Source organism: Anser anser, assembly GCF_964211835.1.
Source record: "Anser anser genome assembly, chromosome: 2".
In the NCBI taxonomy this organism is placed as follows: Eukaryota; Metazoa; Chordata; class Aves; order Anseriformes; family Anatidae; genus Anser; species Anser anser.
Window position 1 is genome coordinate 8,901,824 of NC_139721.1, and position 17,760 is coordinate 8,919,583.

Here is a 17,760-nt window from a genome sequence, read left to right on the forward strand (position 1 = left end):
CACCAATAATCATTTCTCATTTTGACGTTTAATACAGGAACATAAGATAAGAAACACCAAAAATACATTTAAAGACACGTCACGAGGAACCTCTAACAAATGGAGACAAGAATAGCTTAACTTGCATGCATCTCATTTACAAAACCATGAATTGCTGTCACATTTTAGATTTTAGCTGAGATAAAGACATTGGGAAATGGTGATTACTGTTTCAGACAGACGACTTTTACTGTACTGGGTTAGAAGTACCTACAGGCACTTGATGGTAAAATAAGGAGAAAGGCAGTAAAATTCCCCCATGGAAAGGTAATTTATGTTTGTTCCTTCACGTTCTTTGTTTAAACCACTTCTAGCAAAGGGCTTCTGCAGTGCAAATATCATGAAAAGCGTTCGTTCATAGCTAAACATACTTGGCTTTTATAAATCAAGAAATAACTTTCAGAACAGTCATATAAATGAAATACCATTTTCAGATCAAGAGGCAGTGGAAGAACAAGTGTAGTGGAAAACACCTGAAGCTTAGCAACCTCTGCCAAGTTCTCCGAGCATTTGAAGTGGCATTTTGAAGGATTTACTTATTTTTAATCCCTGCTGGCTCAGTGGTACACAACCCAACACATGCAGAGAGGAGAGCACCGTAACCAGCCAAGGGTAAACACAAGACAAACGTACGTCTTTGCTGCCATCTTGCTGCTCTCTCTATAATTGACACAAAAAACAGCACAAGGCACATTTTTCAGACTATTTTGGATAGAACTCATTTTTATAATGGACGCCTTACTATTCTTGCCTAATAAGAGCCATTCTACTGACTAAGTGGGTAAAAAGTTGTGCCACTCCAACGCTTTCGGTTAGGTTATATGATACAAAGCTAATTTCCACACACAGGAGATCCCAGAGGCACAAAGGCAGCGGGGGAGCCCCCCAATACCCCAGTCAGAGTCACGAGCCCCTTTTTGCCAGGGTCGTCCCAAGGGACCCTCATCCTTTTCATCAAGACAGAACATTTCTTCACAGACTGTTCTCTAAAATGACAGCATTGTGCTAAGAATGAAACCAGCCTTTCCAGTCAAGTGTTGAGTCCCATTCCACCTCCCTAGCCCCAACCCTCTCCTTGAAAATGCACTTCCATGGGCTGTGTTAACTTTTGTCCTCCAAAGCAAAATTTCTGGAAAAACTGCATACGAGCAGAACTTTCCAGTTTTTTTTTTTTTTTTTTTTTAACTTGTTATTACTCAACAGAAGCAAAGTTTATTCCTCTGTGGACCTAGATGATTTCCAAAAATCACTATTTTACTAATTGTTTCACCATCTTGACTATTTTCTCTCTGGCCTTTTTCCTTTCTCATTTTTTTATGATACGGAAGTTATCTCCTGAAGATTCTGAGCTACACACGATGTTGATTCATCCTGTTTCTAACATCAGACTAGGGCCTCCACATCTTACCCACAACACCTTCCTTGAGCTCAGTGTGGAGGAAACACTACCTGAAGCACGGGATGGTAGGTATGCAGTGTGGAGTACAGCAAACATTTTTGCTGAGAGGAAATAAAGTAACCTTGTCTACTGTATTTTTCATCTCTTTCACAGGTGACTAGAAGTTTAACACACATACTTACCAAGGTAACTCTTAAAGTGAAATAAAGATTTCCAAATCAATATGCTAAGTGCTGTATCTTCACAATTCAATTTACAGTAAGCGCTTAAAATATACTTCTATTCAATCACTAAACCTAAGTAAAAAGAACCTAGAACCTATGTAGTTCAATCAATATTACTTGGATGGTAGCAGATAAAAAAACCTTTCTTCATAACACAATATTATGCAGCCAGACATTTCTTCTTTGTGACTTCTTGTTTTGAAGAGTGTGGCATTGAAAGTTTAGTGCCAGATCTTGAACTGTGCTGCCAGTTGCATCCATGCAGATGCCCAGAAGTACTTGTTCACGAACTTTCTTTTCCTCAGGGACAGAAAAAAATCAATTTTGCACCCTGCCACAGTAATACTGGCAATATTGTGTGTGTGCAAGGAATAAAAACAAACTGCACCTACAGATAGAATTTATTCTTGGTTTACAGAACAGAAGCTACCCTATGCTGAACTCACCATGCTACTGGGAAAAGCTAAAGAGAAGATTAAAGCATGAAAATGTGTGGTAAATCTTTATTTAACTTAACATAGCTCAAGTAGAAATTAAACTGAGTTAAAGGAATGAATTAGAAGTTGAAATAAACAGAATTGAATGAAAGCAAAAGTGGTGAGTGCTGTACTTACTCATCTTCATATTTCATTAATAAAACCCTCAGTTTTGTAGTTTACCACAGACTTAGAGTAAGATGAATCATCATTCTGTGAGCTGTTGACAGCTTCTTCCAACTTTGAAGCAAGATCTTGTAATTTCACTCAACGAGGTAATTAGTACCATCACAAAAAATGACACCTACCGCCCTACCACCTTCAGGGAACAAAAATAGGAAGCTACCATAATTTTGAGTTCTAAATTGAGAATAAGCACAAAAGCAGACCTTGCAGCTGCAAATACTGCTACAGGTATATGAGAAAGGAGATAAACAAAAAACAACAGAATGACACACTAAGTACAAGACAATTTCTGGCCTATTTATCTAAAAGCCTTCTAAAAGCACTTTTTTTTTGGACTGGGAACATCCTATCCACGCACACCACAGCTAGCAGGAGAGCGGGATGTCCTACAACTCATTTTTACCTTTTGACTTGTGTCTGCATTTATGTTTTTTTTTACCTAATGGAAATAGAGCTAAATTAAAACATTTACATATATATATGTGCACATTTAAATATCAGCTTCCCCACTGTACCCCTACAACACCTCCCCACACCCTCCAATAAAGAAGAGAACAAGAACAAAAAGTGTCTTTTAAACTGATAGGAAGCACCACAAATTAGCAGGCAAACAGGAAGACGATGATGATTCTCTATATATGTCATTGTTAAATATTAATATTTAAATATACTAGAAATATTTAAGATTTTTACTAGCTTTTTTAGTTCAACCGTAACTTTCATGGGAATGTATCAAAAATTGACTTATCTTTTACTAAAATCATTGACATACTTTGAAACACTGTATTGTAGCATTATAATATAATGGTAGAAATGAAACATTTCATTTAAATCAAAATGAAAAGTTTCAGAACTCCAAAATATTCACTTTGGCCTTGATTTAGTTCAGTGAAAACCTTGGAAGTGCAATATTCCACAGGATCAAAGCTTAATGATTCTAATCGGGTATAATAATAGACATGAAATCAGTATTGGTTGTCAGTTCTCTGCAAAACATTGTGACAAGCAAACAAAACGAATCCATCTGATTCACACACACTAACATTTATCATTAAATACAAGCATTTCTCATCACCCAAGCAGCAGTTAAGCAGGTATTACTTTCCACCTGAACTCACTTAACCCTTCTTGATGTCAGAACGTACGTAAATTCCTGCGTAGAAATGCATTTTAAGAAAGTATCCAAGTAAATCCTAGCAAGGTCAATTAGCTACAAATGCATCTTATTTTCTAGAAGAAGCTTGACGTAATTTCCAACTTTATTTTTCAACCAGGCTATCTTTCTCATTCCATTCTCACTCACTCAAAGAACAGTAAAAATCTGAAAACGTAACATTTCATTACTTGGTACCTACCTCTTCTGCCAATACTAAAATACGATGTTAACTATTTTTTTGGATTACAGAAGAAATAATCTAAACAGTACGGTGACCTTTCCCTTTTTTAGAAGATACCCAGCAAGGAGAGAAAACAGACATTTCTGCTGTCTCTCTAAATGTATCGCTAGTTTGCTTGCTAATACTTGGGGCAAAACCACATCAGTTGTTCTCATTCCCTTCCCATCTATCCCAAAAGATTCAGCAAACGTGTCGTCGTCTTTGAATGTAGTTGAACCATTCTGTAAGCATGATCTAATATTCACTGTCCATATATACCAGGTTTCTTTCTATGTTTAATCTACAGAATATAGGAATCATTTTCTTGCTAGGTACTTTTATTTTGCAAAAAAAAAAAAACAAAAAAAAAACCATGCTTCAGACTGGAATAGCCCCATTATAGTTAAACACAATTCAGACAATTTTTCCATATGTTCCTCAACAGGATTTTGAAAAAAGATATTAAAAGCAGAAAACCAAGAATGTCAAATACTATGTAGTTGCTTATGCACTATTCTCACATCTTGGGTAGGAAGCACAAACTAGCACTAATCTTCCTCAGGCATACTTTTCATTGTGTTACCCGACACTAAGTTAGCAATGGAGACAATCATCGCATTCTTGATTAAAATAACATCTGCTCATTGAGAACTTGACTAAGGTCAAGCGCTCAAGTCAGCAGAAGGCCAGATGGCAAAAGGATGGCTTCTGTTCCATTTAGTGACTGCATAAAAAGGATCAAGAATGCTGACTCATATAGTCCTTCCTCACCTGCTATCTCAAGTTAATACAGAAATAATCACCAGCATTATTATAGGTATTGTTTTGAAAGCAAAACAATTTAAGAGTTGAAGTGGGCTCAAGTACTTTGTGCTTCTCCTCCTGAATTTAATGAAAAAATGTAAAAAGGACACAAAGTTGAAATATCTTTGCACTAACAGAGAGGCTCATGAGAAAAAAAGAATCTCACGAAAACACAATTATACCATGATCAAACTGCTGCCAAGCAGTCACACTACATTTATTTGATGTGCTGACAGACAACACATTAAGAAAGCATTCCTAGTAACTGGTACTTAGCTGTTTTGCCACTTATCACCACTTACCTGTTACCTGGGGTACATAAGGAACTGACAATCTTTCCACACTGTATCCACTGCCGCCTAATGATTCTGCAATCTTGTTTGTCAGGAAAAATAAATTTTTTTCATGCTTCTCTAACGATATTGGAAGACTGTTAAAATATATATTTGAAGTTATTATCTACCAATAGAGATTTGTTCATTAAGTAAAATATTTTTCCATTGTCTGCAAGCAACCAGAAAGGGTCAACAGTGATGATTTGACAGAAATAAAATGTGCTCAATTATTTACGAATGAATATATACCCTGTAACGCGTGAAATGAATCTCTCTGCAATATTTTAAATTACGTTAGCAATTCTTGGTTACATGAAACAAGTTCCTGTACTGTGCTACATTTTGAGAGAATATGGTCTCTGTTAAATAGAGAGAACTGCAGAGTAATAGTATTTGCCATTTGCCAGCAATGTGCCCTTGCCCTAAAAAAAGCTAATGGTATCTTGGGCTGCATTAGGAGGAATTCTGACAGCAGGTCAGGGGTGGTGGATCCTTCCCCTCTATTGAGCACAGGTAAAGCCACATCTGGAGTGTCCAGTGCTGTGTTCCCAAGTACAAAACAGACTGGAGAGCCTCCAAAGAAGATTATTAAGGAACTAGAGCACCCCTCCTATGAGAAACGACTGAGACAGCTGGGACTCTTCAGCCTAGAGAAGGTGCAGGGAGGATCTTAATACATATAAATACCTGAAGGGAGAGAGAGAACCTGAAGAGCAAAGAGAACCAGGCTGTTTTCAGTGGTCCCTCTTGTCCTGGCACTGGGCACAAACTGAACACAGGAGGTTCCATCTGAACCTAAGGGAACACTTCTTTACTGTGACTTGACACAGGCTGCCCAGAAAGGTTGCATTGTCTCCATCCTTGGAGATGCTCAAAAGCCACCTAGATATAGTCCTGGGCAGTCTGCTCTAGGTGGCCCTGCTTGAGCAGGGTTTGGACCAGGTGACCTGCAAAGGTCCCTTCCGACCTCAAACATTCTGCAATTCTGTGGAAATTCGTTTTGCTAAGTTAATACTTATACCTGCATCATATGGTGCTTGGTGTAAATATTTCTGACCACAATAAAAGAAGTCTAAAAATCAGACTCTTTTTTCATATAGTCTTCTAATGACTGTTTTTTTCTGCTTATCCTGAACACTATTTAACACGATATTTTTCACATACACATTTCAATGATGTGCAATTTCTAATAGTAAAGAGGTGGTTTACTGTTCATTAATTTATATTCTATATCTACTTACTTGCATTTGTCTTTGAAAATTGTTTCTGGCAGAAAATAAGGTGCTTCCAGACTTCTAGTTTCAATGACCTGAAAAAAGTCAAGACAAATAGTATGAATGGAGTAGTTCCACACCTAACATATCCAATGACTAAGCTGATTAAATAGGTTTACTGCAGCAGATTACCGGTCCCTCACTAATATTTACCTCATCAAAAATGAGGCCTTTAGAACTTCTCTTAACCAGGGAAAGTATTGTGGCACTCACCCTTTTAGACAAAAAATCAGGTTCTCATGGTCATGTTTACATCAGTACTGTTTTATCAAAGCCAGTGAAGCTGTAAAGTCTTATACCAGATGGCAGTTTAGCTCGTTATATATGGTAGCATAAACAAAAATGCTATATGGTGAGAGAAGAATTCTGTGCATAAGTTTAAGATTCAGCAAGCAAGATGAAGATGGTAAGATGACATAAGGCAAAGAACAATGTTGATGAATAAAAATACAGAGATCAAGAACACAAGCTTGAAAGAATATATTTCCTTATCCAATAGGATGTTTACTACACTAAATGACTTTGGTTACTTAATTACGTGTTACCTTGCTGACATGCTGACAGAAGGCAGGGACTGCAATCATCTGACTAAGGAAGTTTAGATATGCTGCAACCAATGCCATGACACCACAACGATTAAACATTGGTAGATTATCCTCATTGATGATGGCAATGTCCTGAAATATAAAGGAAAGCATTACATACTCCAAAGTTAACAGGCTGTCCCAAAAGCATGGAAGTCATTAGTAGTAGTAACACTAGCTGACTTACGATGACTATCTGGTATTACTTGGCACTTAACACCTTTCACCTTACAATCCTAGTCTCAGATCTTGAAGGATTTAACCGCTATGAATAGAAATAAATCTACTGAATTCAAACTTCTGTTTCTGAGAAAGAATACGGTACAATAATGACCTGTATCTCTGTGCAACTTCCAGAAGGACTACCTGCTGATCAGGAAAATTAGAAACAGTATCTTAAAAATAGAAATCATCCTTGTGAGTCACGGATACAATAGCATAAAGGGAATTATTTAATGCTTATTAGCATTTCTACAGTTTTCCAGATGGTATTATTTTTGCTCTAGTCAAACTCCTATCATCATTTTCATCAAGTGAGGATCGGGTTCAGTGACATTTTAAAACTAAGGATGCACTTTGCATTTCAGAAGTTTCACAATGCAGGTGCACATAAGAGAATAAGGCTAGTGACAGAGAATGAACTGAGAACACAGTATGCAATCTTATCAAATTTTCATGGCACACAGAATATTTTTTGCAATGCTTTGATTTTAGATAAATAGATAAAGCTATTTTTTTTAACAGTTTCACTGAAGACTGGGTGCAAGAATGAAAAAGTGTTTGATACTATAAAAGAAATGTTAAAGAGTAAAGCCTCTCAACACTGATATAGTTTTAGTATAGGTAAGATTAACTAGCCTGCTTTGACGTAAGTTTCCAGTCAATTAACCAAGAGCTTTCTTCCAAGGTGAGGATATATACGAGGTTATAAAAACAGATTCTCAATCTGTTAATGAATATAACAGTGGTTGCAGGGAACGTTTCAACACATTTCTGCATCTGCTAAGTTTGATGAAGAGAACATGCTGTAGACTTTTTTAATAAATCTGATTAGCTGAAGCTTCCACGTTAATAAACATTATGTATAAAGTATACTTGCTCAATGAATTGATCATATTAGGACTGAATGATATGATTTCCAATCTGAGTATCAACAGGCAAAGAAAACTATTCACATCTACATTCACAAATATAAATTTAGTCAATGAACCCAGCACTGGTTCAGACTCATACCTGCAGAGCAATAGCTAATCGAATGAGGTCAATAACCACTTCTTCATTGGCCAGTTCAATTGTGGTAAGAGCTAGAGATGTATACAGCAGCTCAAAATTCTTTTGGACATTGTCTTCTTCTTTACAGCCTAAGTAGATGTGTCTGTACAACTGCTGACCATGCTATGAAAGACAAAGAAAGTGAAAACAAATATTAAAATCTCAGAATAATTTGGGTTAGAAATGATATCTAAATGTCCTCCAGCCCAATTCCCTTCTCCAAGAAGGAGATGACAGATCACATGGGATACAGAATTAGAAAAATTTACTCTGATGACAGATCACTTGGGATACAGAATTAGAAAAAAGTAAAAATAGGTAAAACACACACACAAACAAGTACATGAAAACTACTAAGACCACTAGTTTACTATAAAGACAGCAGCTTATTTCAAAACAGTACTGTTCTACTTTCTGTAGAAGTGTACAGATGGGCAAGATAATGCAGAGAACTGCATATGAATACCATACTGTGTCAGACATTGACATGCATTTCTCACTGAAATATTCAGAAAAAAAAAAAGAAAAAAGCCTGTTTATGAAAAAGAGAACATAAAAAGCAGATCTTGAAACATCCTCAAGCATATTCAAGTAACTGCAAGGGTTATCCATGTTCTCTAGTGCAGACACCAAACTTGTGCATTAAGCAGGTCTTCTTGAATAGCAAACTAAAAAAAAAATTCTTCTAGAAGGGGGTTGAGAAGGTGGACAAGGCTCACTTACCACTGCACATATGGAGCTCTGGCGAAGAACAGAGGTTATCTAATAAAAGACCCTCAAATACAAAAGTGACTTTGATTTCCTCCTAGCACTGTGCTTAACCAAATTTTTGTAAAAAAACTGTTATTTCAACAACAAAAATAAATGAAAATAGAGACAGGCAGGTTAAGAAAAAGGTTTTGTATTCAAGACACTGCTTAAGATCACTCCAGCATTCTTAATCTGTAGAGGATACAGGTCTATTTCAGGTGACATAGATAATTTTCAAGATCTGAAGACTGATTTTCAAGATCTGAAGACTGATCTGAAGATGTTTTATCTCTGAAAGTAATAATTCAGCTTCAGAAGGAGGAGGGCAAGTTATTTTTTTAACGTTGTCTCTTCAAGAAGGAAGATTTCACTCAAAGGAGGGAAACATGGAGCTATTACCAGAGCACAAAATGATGAAACAAACAAAGCTAAGGTTAGGTCTATAACGGACAGTATATTTGGAAAATAAAAGTAATGAAATAATTCATTCATTGGCAAAGAAAGATAGTTATATGAAAATAAATGTATAATGTGGACTTTTCTAGTCTATGTCGTATATTTTTTGAAGATTACAAAATGCCAGAAGCTTGACATTTCCCTAATAAGACAATGGCTATTGTTAGAATCTTTAAATGACAGAAAGAAAGTCTCCTGGCTTTGAGAATGTAGACTGAGATTAAAAGAGCTTTGTGCCTATGTCTGGTTTAATTCCACCTGAATTTAGTTACTGAAATCCCTAAGTTTGATACACAATTGCTGTGGGATCCCCACTTAAGCTCAAACAAGCCTAGATGGTCATTCAGGTCTTAATGGGCTTCTGAAGGTGCTTCATCTTTCTCCTTTGACTACACAAAAAATCTGGTATGAATAGACTACAGATGTAAACCGGGTATGTAAAATCAGGTTTTATGATACGCACCTAAAACAGTATCACAGATAATTATTAAGTGATGTCATTCCACAGGGTTAAAACATTTTTAGAAGACCATATAATCTATTCTTAACCTGATTAGAGTCTATTTTCCTCTCCTGCCCTCTTTTTCAGATAAGAACCTTGATTAATGCTCAACTGTCAACTAACTTGACTAACTGTCAAATACTTAGTCTGGCAATTAAAATTTGTATACTAGCAAAATCAGTATATGCAGCTTATCGAAAATGTTTGATGTAAATCCAAGGTATTGTATTGACAAATTCCAATATAATTCATTTTTCAAAAAGATGCATTACTACTAATTGCCAGTGTTGGAGTATTCTTTGTATGTGTCTTTTTCCGACATTATTCAGAACAGGGGCAAATATACTGCAAGGAATAACAACTGTACTAACCTAGCAAGAACGTGTACCTTGCAAACCTACTTGAAAGCAGCACAACTACTTTGCATAATTTTATATATCCATAGTATTTTTGCCTCTGAACAAATTAAATACCAATTCTTCCAATTTTTCTAACTAGAATATTTAACAAAGATTTACTTAATATTAAAAAATTATTTACTTCAGAGTCTATACTCTGAAGACATGCATCTTTTATTTCACAGCTAATAGAAAACAAAAGCAATGCAGTAAAGGATAGCTGTGAGAAAACAGTATCATCTCAGGCAGGTGACAGTGATAAACGTTTCTAAGGCCTGCTTCCACTCACTTCAGGAATCTGTATTTTTTGTTTACAAATATACCCACACAGATGAGCTACATTCAGGAATGACAGAGCACATTAGTAAGTAAATACATGGTAGAAAGTAAAGTGCTTAGTATAAAGAAGTAATTGTAACCTAAATATCAACTAACAAAATATGTTTTTCTTTAGAACCAAACATATACAGAAGTCAATTGGCACAATGTCCTGTAAAAAAAAGTACCTTGTAAGGAGGTTCAATTTTTCTTCAAAGTTAACATTACTTCAGATGTAAGACACAAGACGTTTTACCAAGGCTTTTAAAGAAGACCTCTTAATTAAAAAGTAAAAATACAAAGAAAATCTGTAAAACTGAAAGACTACTATTGTTAATTGAGTTTATATTTTAATTGAGTTTTAACTAAAGAATTGATAATTGAATCTGTATAAAAAGACCTTACTAAGGATAAAGGAAATGCAGCACAGGGATCTAACTATAGAGGAATGTTTTCAGAACCATAGTTTAGATATACACTTCTCTAATTTCACACATGCAAGGATTTCCACCAAAGAGATAAATAAAAATTTAATTCCACGGAACCATCTCTGAAGTACCTACAAGTCCTCAACATTCAAGACACTAATTAGAATTAAAATCACTTGATACTGATATATGCAGCATGCTGCAAAAAACAGTTGAAGAAAAGCAAAGATACTGGTTCAGTTACTTCATCTTCTTTCTAGATGGAAAAGTTAACTTTGTTCTATTACCTTTTTCATGAAGCTGACGTCCTGCCTTGAAATTTTGTCTCGTTTTATCTTTAGATCAGAAACATCTGGTATTATTCTACAAAGGAAACCAAGATACCGTTTCAGGAAAAAAAAAGTTGAAAGGGGAAGAGGACATGAAATAAATGAACTATTCAAACAAATCTTGAAGCAATTTCCATTTTAATTATATTTATGTTTAACAATGATATTCAGATTTCAGTTGAAGAGGCAGAACCATAAACATAATTATGACAACCACAGATATTTTTTCCTCTATATAAAATACCATAGTCTGTCCTCCATGAAGCAGATAATCAGTTACAAAGTCAATTAAACTTTCAGATATTGGAGTGGTCTTTTAATGTATCACGCTTTGTTTACCTGTAAAATTCTTTGCATTAATAAATGATACAGAGCACTGTGCATTTATCAAAACAGTACATTAACATTTTGTATTTGGAAAAATATTTTAAAAACAAAATTACTCATCACTCAGATACTAAAGCAGAACTTCAATTAAAGTAGAACCATGGCAAACAGAAGAATTACCGTATCCCTCTGAGTTTTGCTCTGTTGTCATGCCGATCAATGAGATTATGCAGAATTTCCAAGACCAGCTGCCTCAGCTCAGAGTCCTCCATGAGTGAAGGAGACAACAATGGGTCCAGAAACGGGGCAGGAAGTGCATTTGTTATTGTTGTTGCTTTGTATCCTGAAGTTACCTATTCATGATTGAAGTTGAGTATTAGTATGTGTCATTATTGCACTGTGAGAGTTACTCACAGCTGTCACTCACATTTTAGCAGGCTTTGACTGGCATCTGAGAGGTGGATTCAATTGGAAGTACTGTATTAGTTCTGAAGATTCCTAACCTCGCTACAGATTTGGAAGGATTTTAATACTCTTGTTCAAATGAACTCCCTCATCTGTTTTAAAGTGATATTTCTCAGGATCCCTACTCTGTCAACACTTACAAAGCAAAAATAAAGTAACTATTTATCAAATTTATAAGAAATAACCAGAATGAAAATTTGCAGGGCATAAAATGAAGGTAACAGTTTGAGAGAGAGAGACAGAGAGAAATCAAGCCCTATATGTATATCTTAAACATTTATGGATACTACTTTATTGCAAAAAAAGGAACCAAGGAAAAAGCATTTTCTTGGAAATCTGCTACAGTGGTAATTTTTAACCCAATGCTAATGCTGGCTTGCCTCATTTGATTATTTTTCTCTAAAACAAGATTTGCAGATATATAATGAAGAGTTAGTTAACTTTAATATAACTAATTATATATTAATCAGTTGTACATTTATAGCAGTCAGAAATGTTTAAATGGCTTCTATCTCTTGAAGTAGATGTTAAAAAAAAGTAGTCTCAAAACCAAACCAGGACTGAGAAACAGCCAAGCATAAGCTGTTGAGAATGAGGGGTACAAAATAATCCAAAAATTAATTATAATAAAAACAATCATATGTTTAAGACTTTGCATAATAATTATATCTTCATTGCGTACATTCTATACTATTACTGCTTTTACATGCAAATGTGTGCAAGCACTATTCCTACAGCAGAACTGAATAGGTAGGAAATTGGTTGGCAAAGGAGCAGGAGGGCATTATCCCTGCCACAGGAAGGAATCTGATCAAATTTATTATTTTTTTTTTATGGAAAATTGCTAAGTTTACAAACAGTAATGCTGCAAATAAAAGTTCATATATTTCATGAAGTGCCAGATTTGAATTGCCTTTGCAACACTAAGGTGTTTGTCTGTGTGTATACAAGACGAGACTCATTATGTTATGAAGTATTACTTTTGTGTACATAACAGATGATGCACAGTGCTCAGTTCAGTACGCAGAACAGGCAGGATTCAGCAACTTCTAGTTACTTAAGATGTGTGCAGTCCACACCTTATATACTGAAATAAAAAAACGTTGCTTTGAACACAAATTCCTTCCACTGTTTTTTGACAATATTTATCAATGTCAGAGTAATTCATTAAGCATCAAAACATTTACTTCCACATCTTTGTGCAGCGATGGGATTTTACTTCTGTACCCTAGAAGGTTTGAAACAAAATTCATCAACCAAAGTGTTCAAATCCTTCCATATGCAAAATTTGGATCCCCCACAGCCTACTTACTTGCTATGTTGCATCCCAAACAATTACAACAGCTCTCACTGACTTGAATAGAATTTTTTAGACTGGTTAGATAAATATTGTCAGGAACAGTTTAAACATAGCTGATTCTATCTTAAATGAAGACAGCATGCAAAATGACCCTATGAGGTCCTTTCTAATATGTTTTCTACCTTTAAATCACAACTGTGATTGCTCAGCTTTTCTGCAAGAGGGAGTCTAGGATTTCATATTCTGACCTACAAAGAACTGTTTAACTGATTTGCTTAACACCACGCACAAATTTCATGGTGATGCAGGGATAGAAACTTTTTTTCCAGGAAGGCATTCTACGGTTTTAGTAATGAAACGGTTCTTCATACTATTTCCCCTACCTCAGTCACTAAGCAGTTTTCAGCTTCTGTAACAAAATAGGCCAGGATTCTACAAGCAAGAGCCTAATATACTACCTACTTCTGAATCTTACTATCAGGACATACCTTGTTTTTACTGAATAAACCAAGAAAATCACGACATTTATATTATGAAGACAAAAAAAAAGTGCGTAACTTATTTTATCGTCAACTTTATTATATTACTGTCATTTCTCTCTTTTTTTTTTTTTCCAAACCAATGCAATATGTACCTATCAACATTACTGCCAAGACCACAAGTGCCAGTATTAGGGGTTAAAATTGGCATTTGGGAAATTCCTGACACGTACATTCTAAACAATTTTTCAGACAGAATCTTTAAAAAGAGGTCTACAGTCTTAGATCTCTAAGATAATGCAATCTAACACAATGGACAGAATTTATCTGTGCTTAACTCTTTGTGAATTAAATAACGTCTCTGTATGTTGTTCATCATTAATGCTGCAAAAAGAACTAGTGAATGAACCCCTCCCAGTACATACTTGCATAAAACCTGCATTGGAACTACAGATAAATTGTGTCTTTAAACTAGGAGGTGTTTCTCTTTATTTCAGTCCTTCACAATAAAATGCTTCAAAGATGACACTGGCAATTTTCAGAAATACTCTTTGAAGGTTTACATTTGAAAAATGTAATTATGATAAAACATTTAATTGTAGCTTACAAGAAATTTGGGAAATACTAGGAAGGAAAGAACAATGGTGCCTGAGGCTTTAAAGCCTTGGAGATAGGCATCCATTCCCACACTTTAAAAAATATTAGTCATTTCACTAATTACAGCCTTTATAATGCCATAGACAAAAGTGATTTCACTTTGATGTTGCTAGCAGAAGAAGTCAGCTCAACCTACTTTGTGATATTCTTTTGGATCTGCAGATCCAATTGTAACTGATACTCACTAAAGCGCTCTAAGAGATGGAGGCATATTTCCTGGTCTGCTTCTAACCCATGTTGGGAAAATGCTGTCACAATTTTTCTCAGTAGAACTACTGATCTATTTAATACAAACATATGTTAAATTTCATACGACAAATTTGAAATACTGTACTTATATGTATAAATATACACAGAAAATAAAATACTGTATGCTCATACTGAATACAGAAGGCTTACCATAAGTAAAGACCTCAATAACATGATTTGAATCCTCCTAGTTCCCAAATCCCTACAATTGGGAAAAAAAGTTGAAAATCAGTTCTTTGCATAGCTTCAAAATATTATTCTACTCATCTACAACATCATTCTAGCAACTGCTTTTTCGACAACTGAATACAGTAGTCTTGGAAGGGACGCAGGATGGCCACAAGTAAGAGGAAAATATCTCCAAATGAGGTGCAGCAACTAGGCATTTTTGAATGGGACACTTAGAGCAAACCTTAAATAACAAACACACGTACACGATTGAAACAATAGTAAATGATATATGTGAACCAGACCCAGATCTTCATGTTCCATTTTAAAATCTCTGTGTACCTGCAGTGCTCAATCGGTACATGCTTGACTTTATTTTCATAGGCATCAGTGCTCAGAATGTTTTCAGACTTAAAATGTAATTGAGGCTATTAAGAAACCAGAACCATTTTCCCTCCAAAACTCTGAGTCTGAAAAAAAGTAATCTGCAAAATCAGCAGGAAAAAAAACATGAAAGGAACCACAGGAAGCCACGCAAAACACCAGTTAACCTGTTCTTCATCTCTTCTTGTTTTCCATCTGTTGGTACTAAAAGAAGTTAAATAACTATCAGTATTATAGCCACGTTGTGCTGCTCTTGCAAGATCTTACAAAATAAAAGTGTAATTGGAATAAAGTGCTCTATTCAAAGGCAGTCTTTAAAGAAAGTAAAAAAGATATAGACTCTTGATCTCCAAACCCCTTTGTCCACCAGTGTAAGGGAAGCGCAAGCCTCTAGCAGTAAAAAGTTGGCCCCTGCGTAACAGTAGAAACTTCCATGTCCACTGGCTATAACCCTGGCTATATCCACTTGCAGTATTACTCAAATGTTTTGTGTAGCAGAAAACAAATTTCCAGGTAAGTAACGCAAGACTATCATCAGTCAGAAAGCCTTTCTTCAGAATGACACATACACACCATACTGCTCAGTCCCATGTTTACAGAGAGTCCCATCAAGAAAAAATGTAAAGCTAAAAAACAGACTCTACCCCTGCAACTGACAGTCCAAGTACAAAATTCTAAAACGATCCGTATTTCAAATGCCTTCCATGTTAATTGCCTGGCACGGCCAGATTCCTGTCTTCTATGGAGCACTACCGCCCATACTGCAGGGCCACAGTATTTTTTTTTTTTTAAAGTATATGAAAAGCTACCAAGAAAACAGAAGAATGACAGTGACTTTAAGCTAGCAGGGGGATCAGACTGCTAGAAAAGGATATGTGGTACAAAGTATCCACGCATACTTGGCCAGAACAGAGGTAACCCTTTCAGTTACTTTCCTCATATTAAGGAAAAGAAGCTTTAAACATTAACATTAAAGCTACAGAAAAAAAAAAAAAGTATTATTTCTTAGTATGGCAGCTATTTATTACAGGAGTCTGCCCACCTGTAGCTTTTTCCTATTTCTTAACAAAAAAGGTAAATCTAAAATGAAACAAATTCACTGTAATTTCTACAATTTCTTAATCTGAAATCAGTTTATACAGAATGAAAAGAAAGCAAAACCTGTGCATAAATTACACAGCTATTTGAAAAAATGTAGTCAGAGTTCAATTTCCCTCATTCAGAGAACACACATTTAAGAAGTTATGGAACTGACAGGCCATTAAGTAGGTAATTTCAGCAATATTTGCAGAGATACGGAGATCAAAAATATTTTAGTGCAAAATAAGTTGCATTTCAATCAAGTATTTTCTCTTGGTGATATGCCTGAAGACATGTTGATGATGCTATGCTTGTTTTGTTTCTCTATGGCATTTAATATAGACCCAGTGAGTGAGAATTTGCATTTAATTTTTCTTTTTTCTCCTACTTCTTATTCAGCATTCTAAAATTTACGTTTTTAATTAGAAATTCAAAAATATAGGAATTCATACAAACCCAAGGTGACTTGTATCCAGTGACTGTGAAGTTGACCCAAAAACAGGTACTTTTCCCATAATGAACATCATAATCTCTGATCTCTGGTAATCTGGGAGATTGCTTCCAAAAAATCCTTAAAAAAAAAAAAAAAGGATGAATTCAGAGACCAAAAAAAGAAATACAGGACTTCTTTAAAAGATAAAACTTATTTATACAAGGAATTCATTTACAAAGTCAAAATAGGTGAATAAAATGTTTATTCTATCTGGGTCTATCTTTTGAAATAAACTATGATTTGTTTTAGGGCAGAATATTCGCATGTTCATTTCTACTTAATGGCATACAGTGTTTTTTCATGACACTTTCTTCTTTGAATTTTAATATTTTCTAATCTCATACTCTTAAATATATCACTGGAAAGTTAAACATGTGGCAACCCTTACCTGTAACTAGTGGGGAATTGTAAGTGTTTCTTGTGGAACACAGTGTTACTACTTCAGTCTGTTCTTATGACACCATTAAATAGTATGGGTTTGCTAACAGATCTCACAGGTTTATAACTATTTTACTTAAGACTACCACTATGCAATAGTGTAAATGCAACTGTGATAGAATTAGAAAGACACTATAATTTTATTTTTTTAAAAAACTACCTTGGAATTTTATTGTAATAGTGAGAAACAGTCTACTACATATTTGCTACTGCTCCAGAAAGCTGGAAGGAATGAGCAAACATACAGCCTAGGGAATAGAATTTAAGATACTTAAAGAACAAGGAGGAATGCAAAGGGCACTGCAAGCAAACATCATAAATACACTGCAATATATATCATTAAACAGAGAGAAAAATCTGAAAAAAATGAGGGAGCCTATTTTTATGAAGTCATTTACAGACACTGTTGCTATCATTTTGAGCATTGCGCATAAAAGGGTTTTTCCCCAACCTAAGGCATTCCATGGTTCTAGGATACAAGTACTACAGTTAAGTCATGGTAACACAACTGGCCACTGGGTGTCACTCTTGCTGTGTTTTAACACTGGTTTCTACAAGCTTTCAAGTAGT

General features: G+C 35.2%; 1 protein-coding gene across 8 annotated transcripts in view; it reads right to left on the reverse strand.

The window, feature by feature from the left end:
- The window catches only part of EFR3A (EFR3 homolog A), an 83,082-nt gene that overhangs the window by 10,208 nt on the left and 55,114 nt on the right, over nucleotides 1-17,760 (reverse strand). For all 8 annotated transcript variants that reach the window (XM_083822254.1, XM_083822252.1, XM_083822253.1 and 5 more), the window contains 8 exons: nucleotides 16,716-16,830; nucleotides 14,778-14,829; nucleotides 11,658-11,830; nucleotides 11,109-11,184; nucleotides 7,931-8,092; nucleotides 6,659-6,790; nucleotides 6,081-6,148; nucleotides 4,807-4,934 (listed from right to left, as the gene is read on the reverse strand). In XM_083822254.1, coding sequence (XP_083678380.1) covers nucleotides 4,807-4,934; nucleotides 6,081-6,148; nucleotides 6,659-6,790; nucleotides 7,931-8,092; nucleotides 11,109-11,184; nucleotides 11,658-11,830; nucleotides 14,778-14,829; nucleotides 16,716-16,830 — 906 coding nt within the window. The remainder of the gene's footprint in view (nucleotides 1-4,806; nucleotides 4,935-6,080; nucleotides 6,149-6,658; nucleotides 6,791-7,930; nucleotides 8,093-11,108; nucleotides 11,185-11,657; nucleotides 11,831-14,777; nucleotides 14,830-16,715; nucleotides 16,831-17,760) is intronic.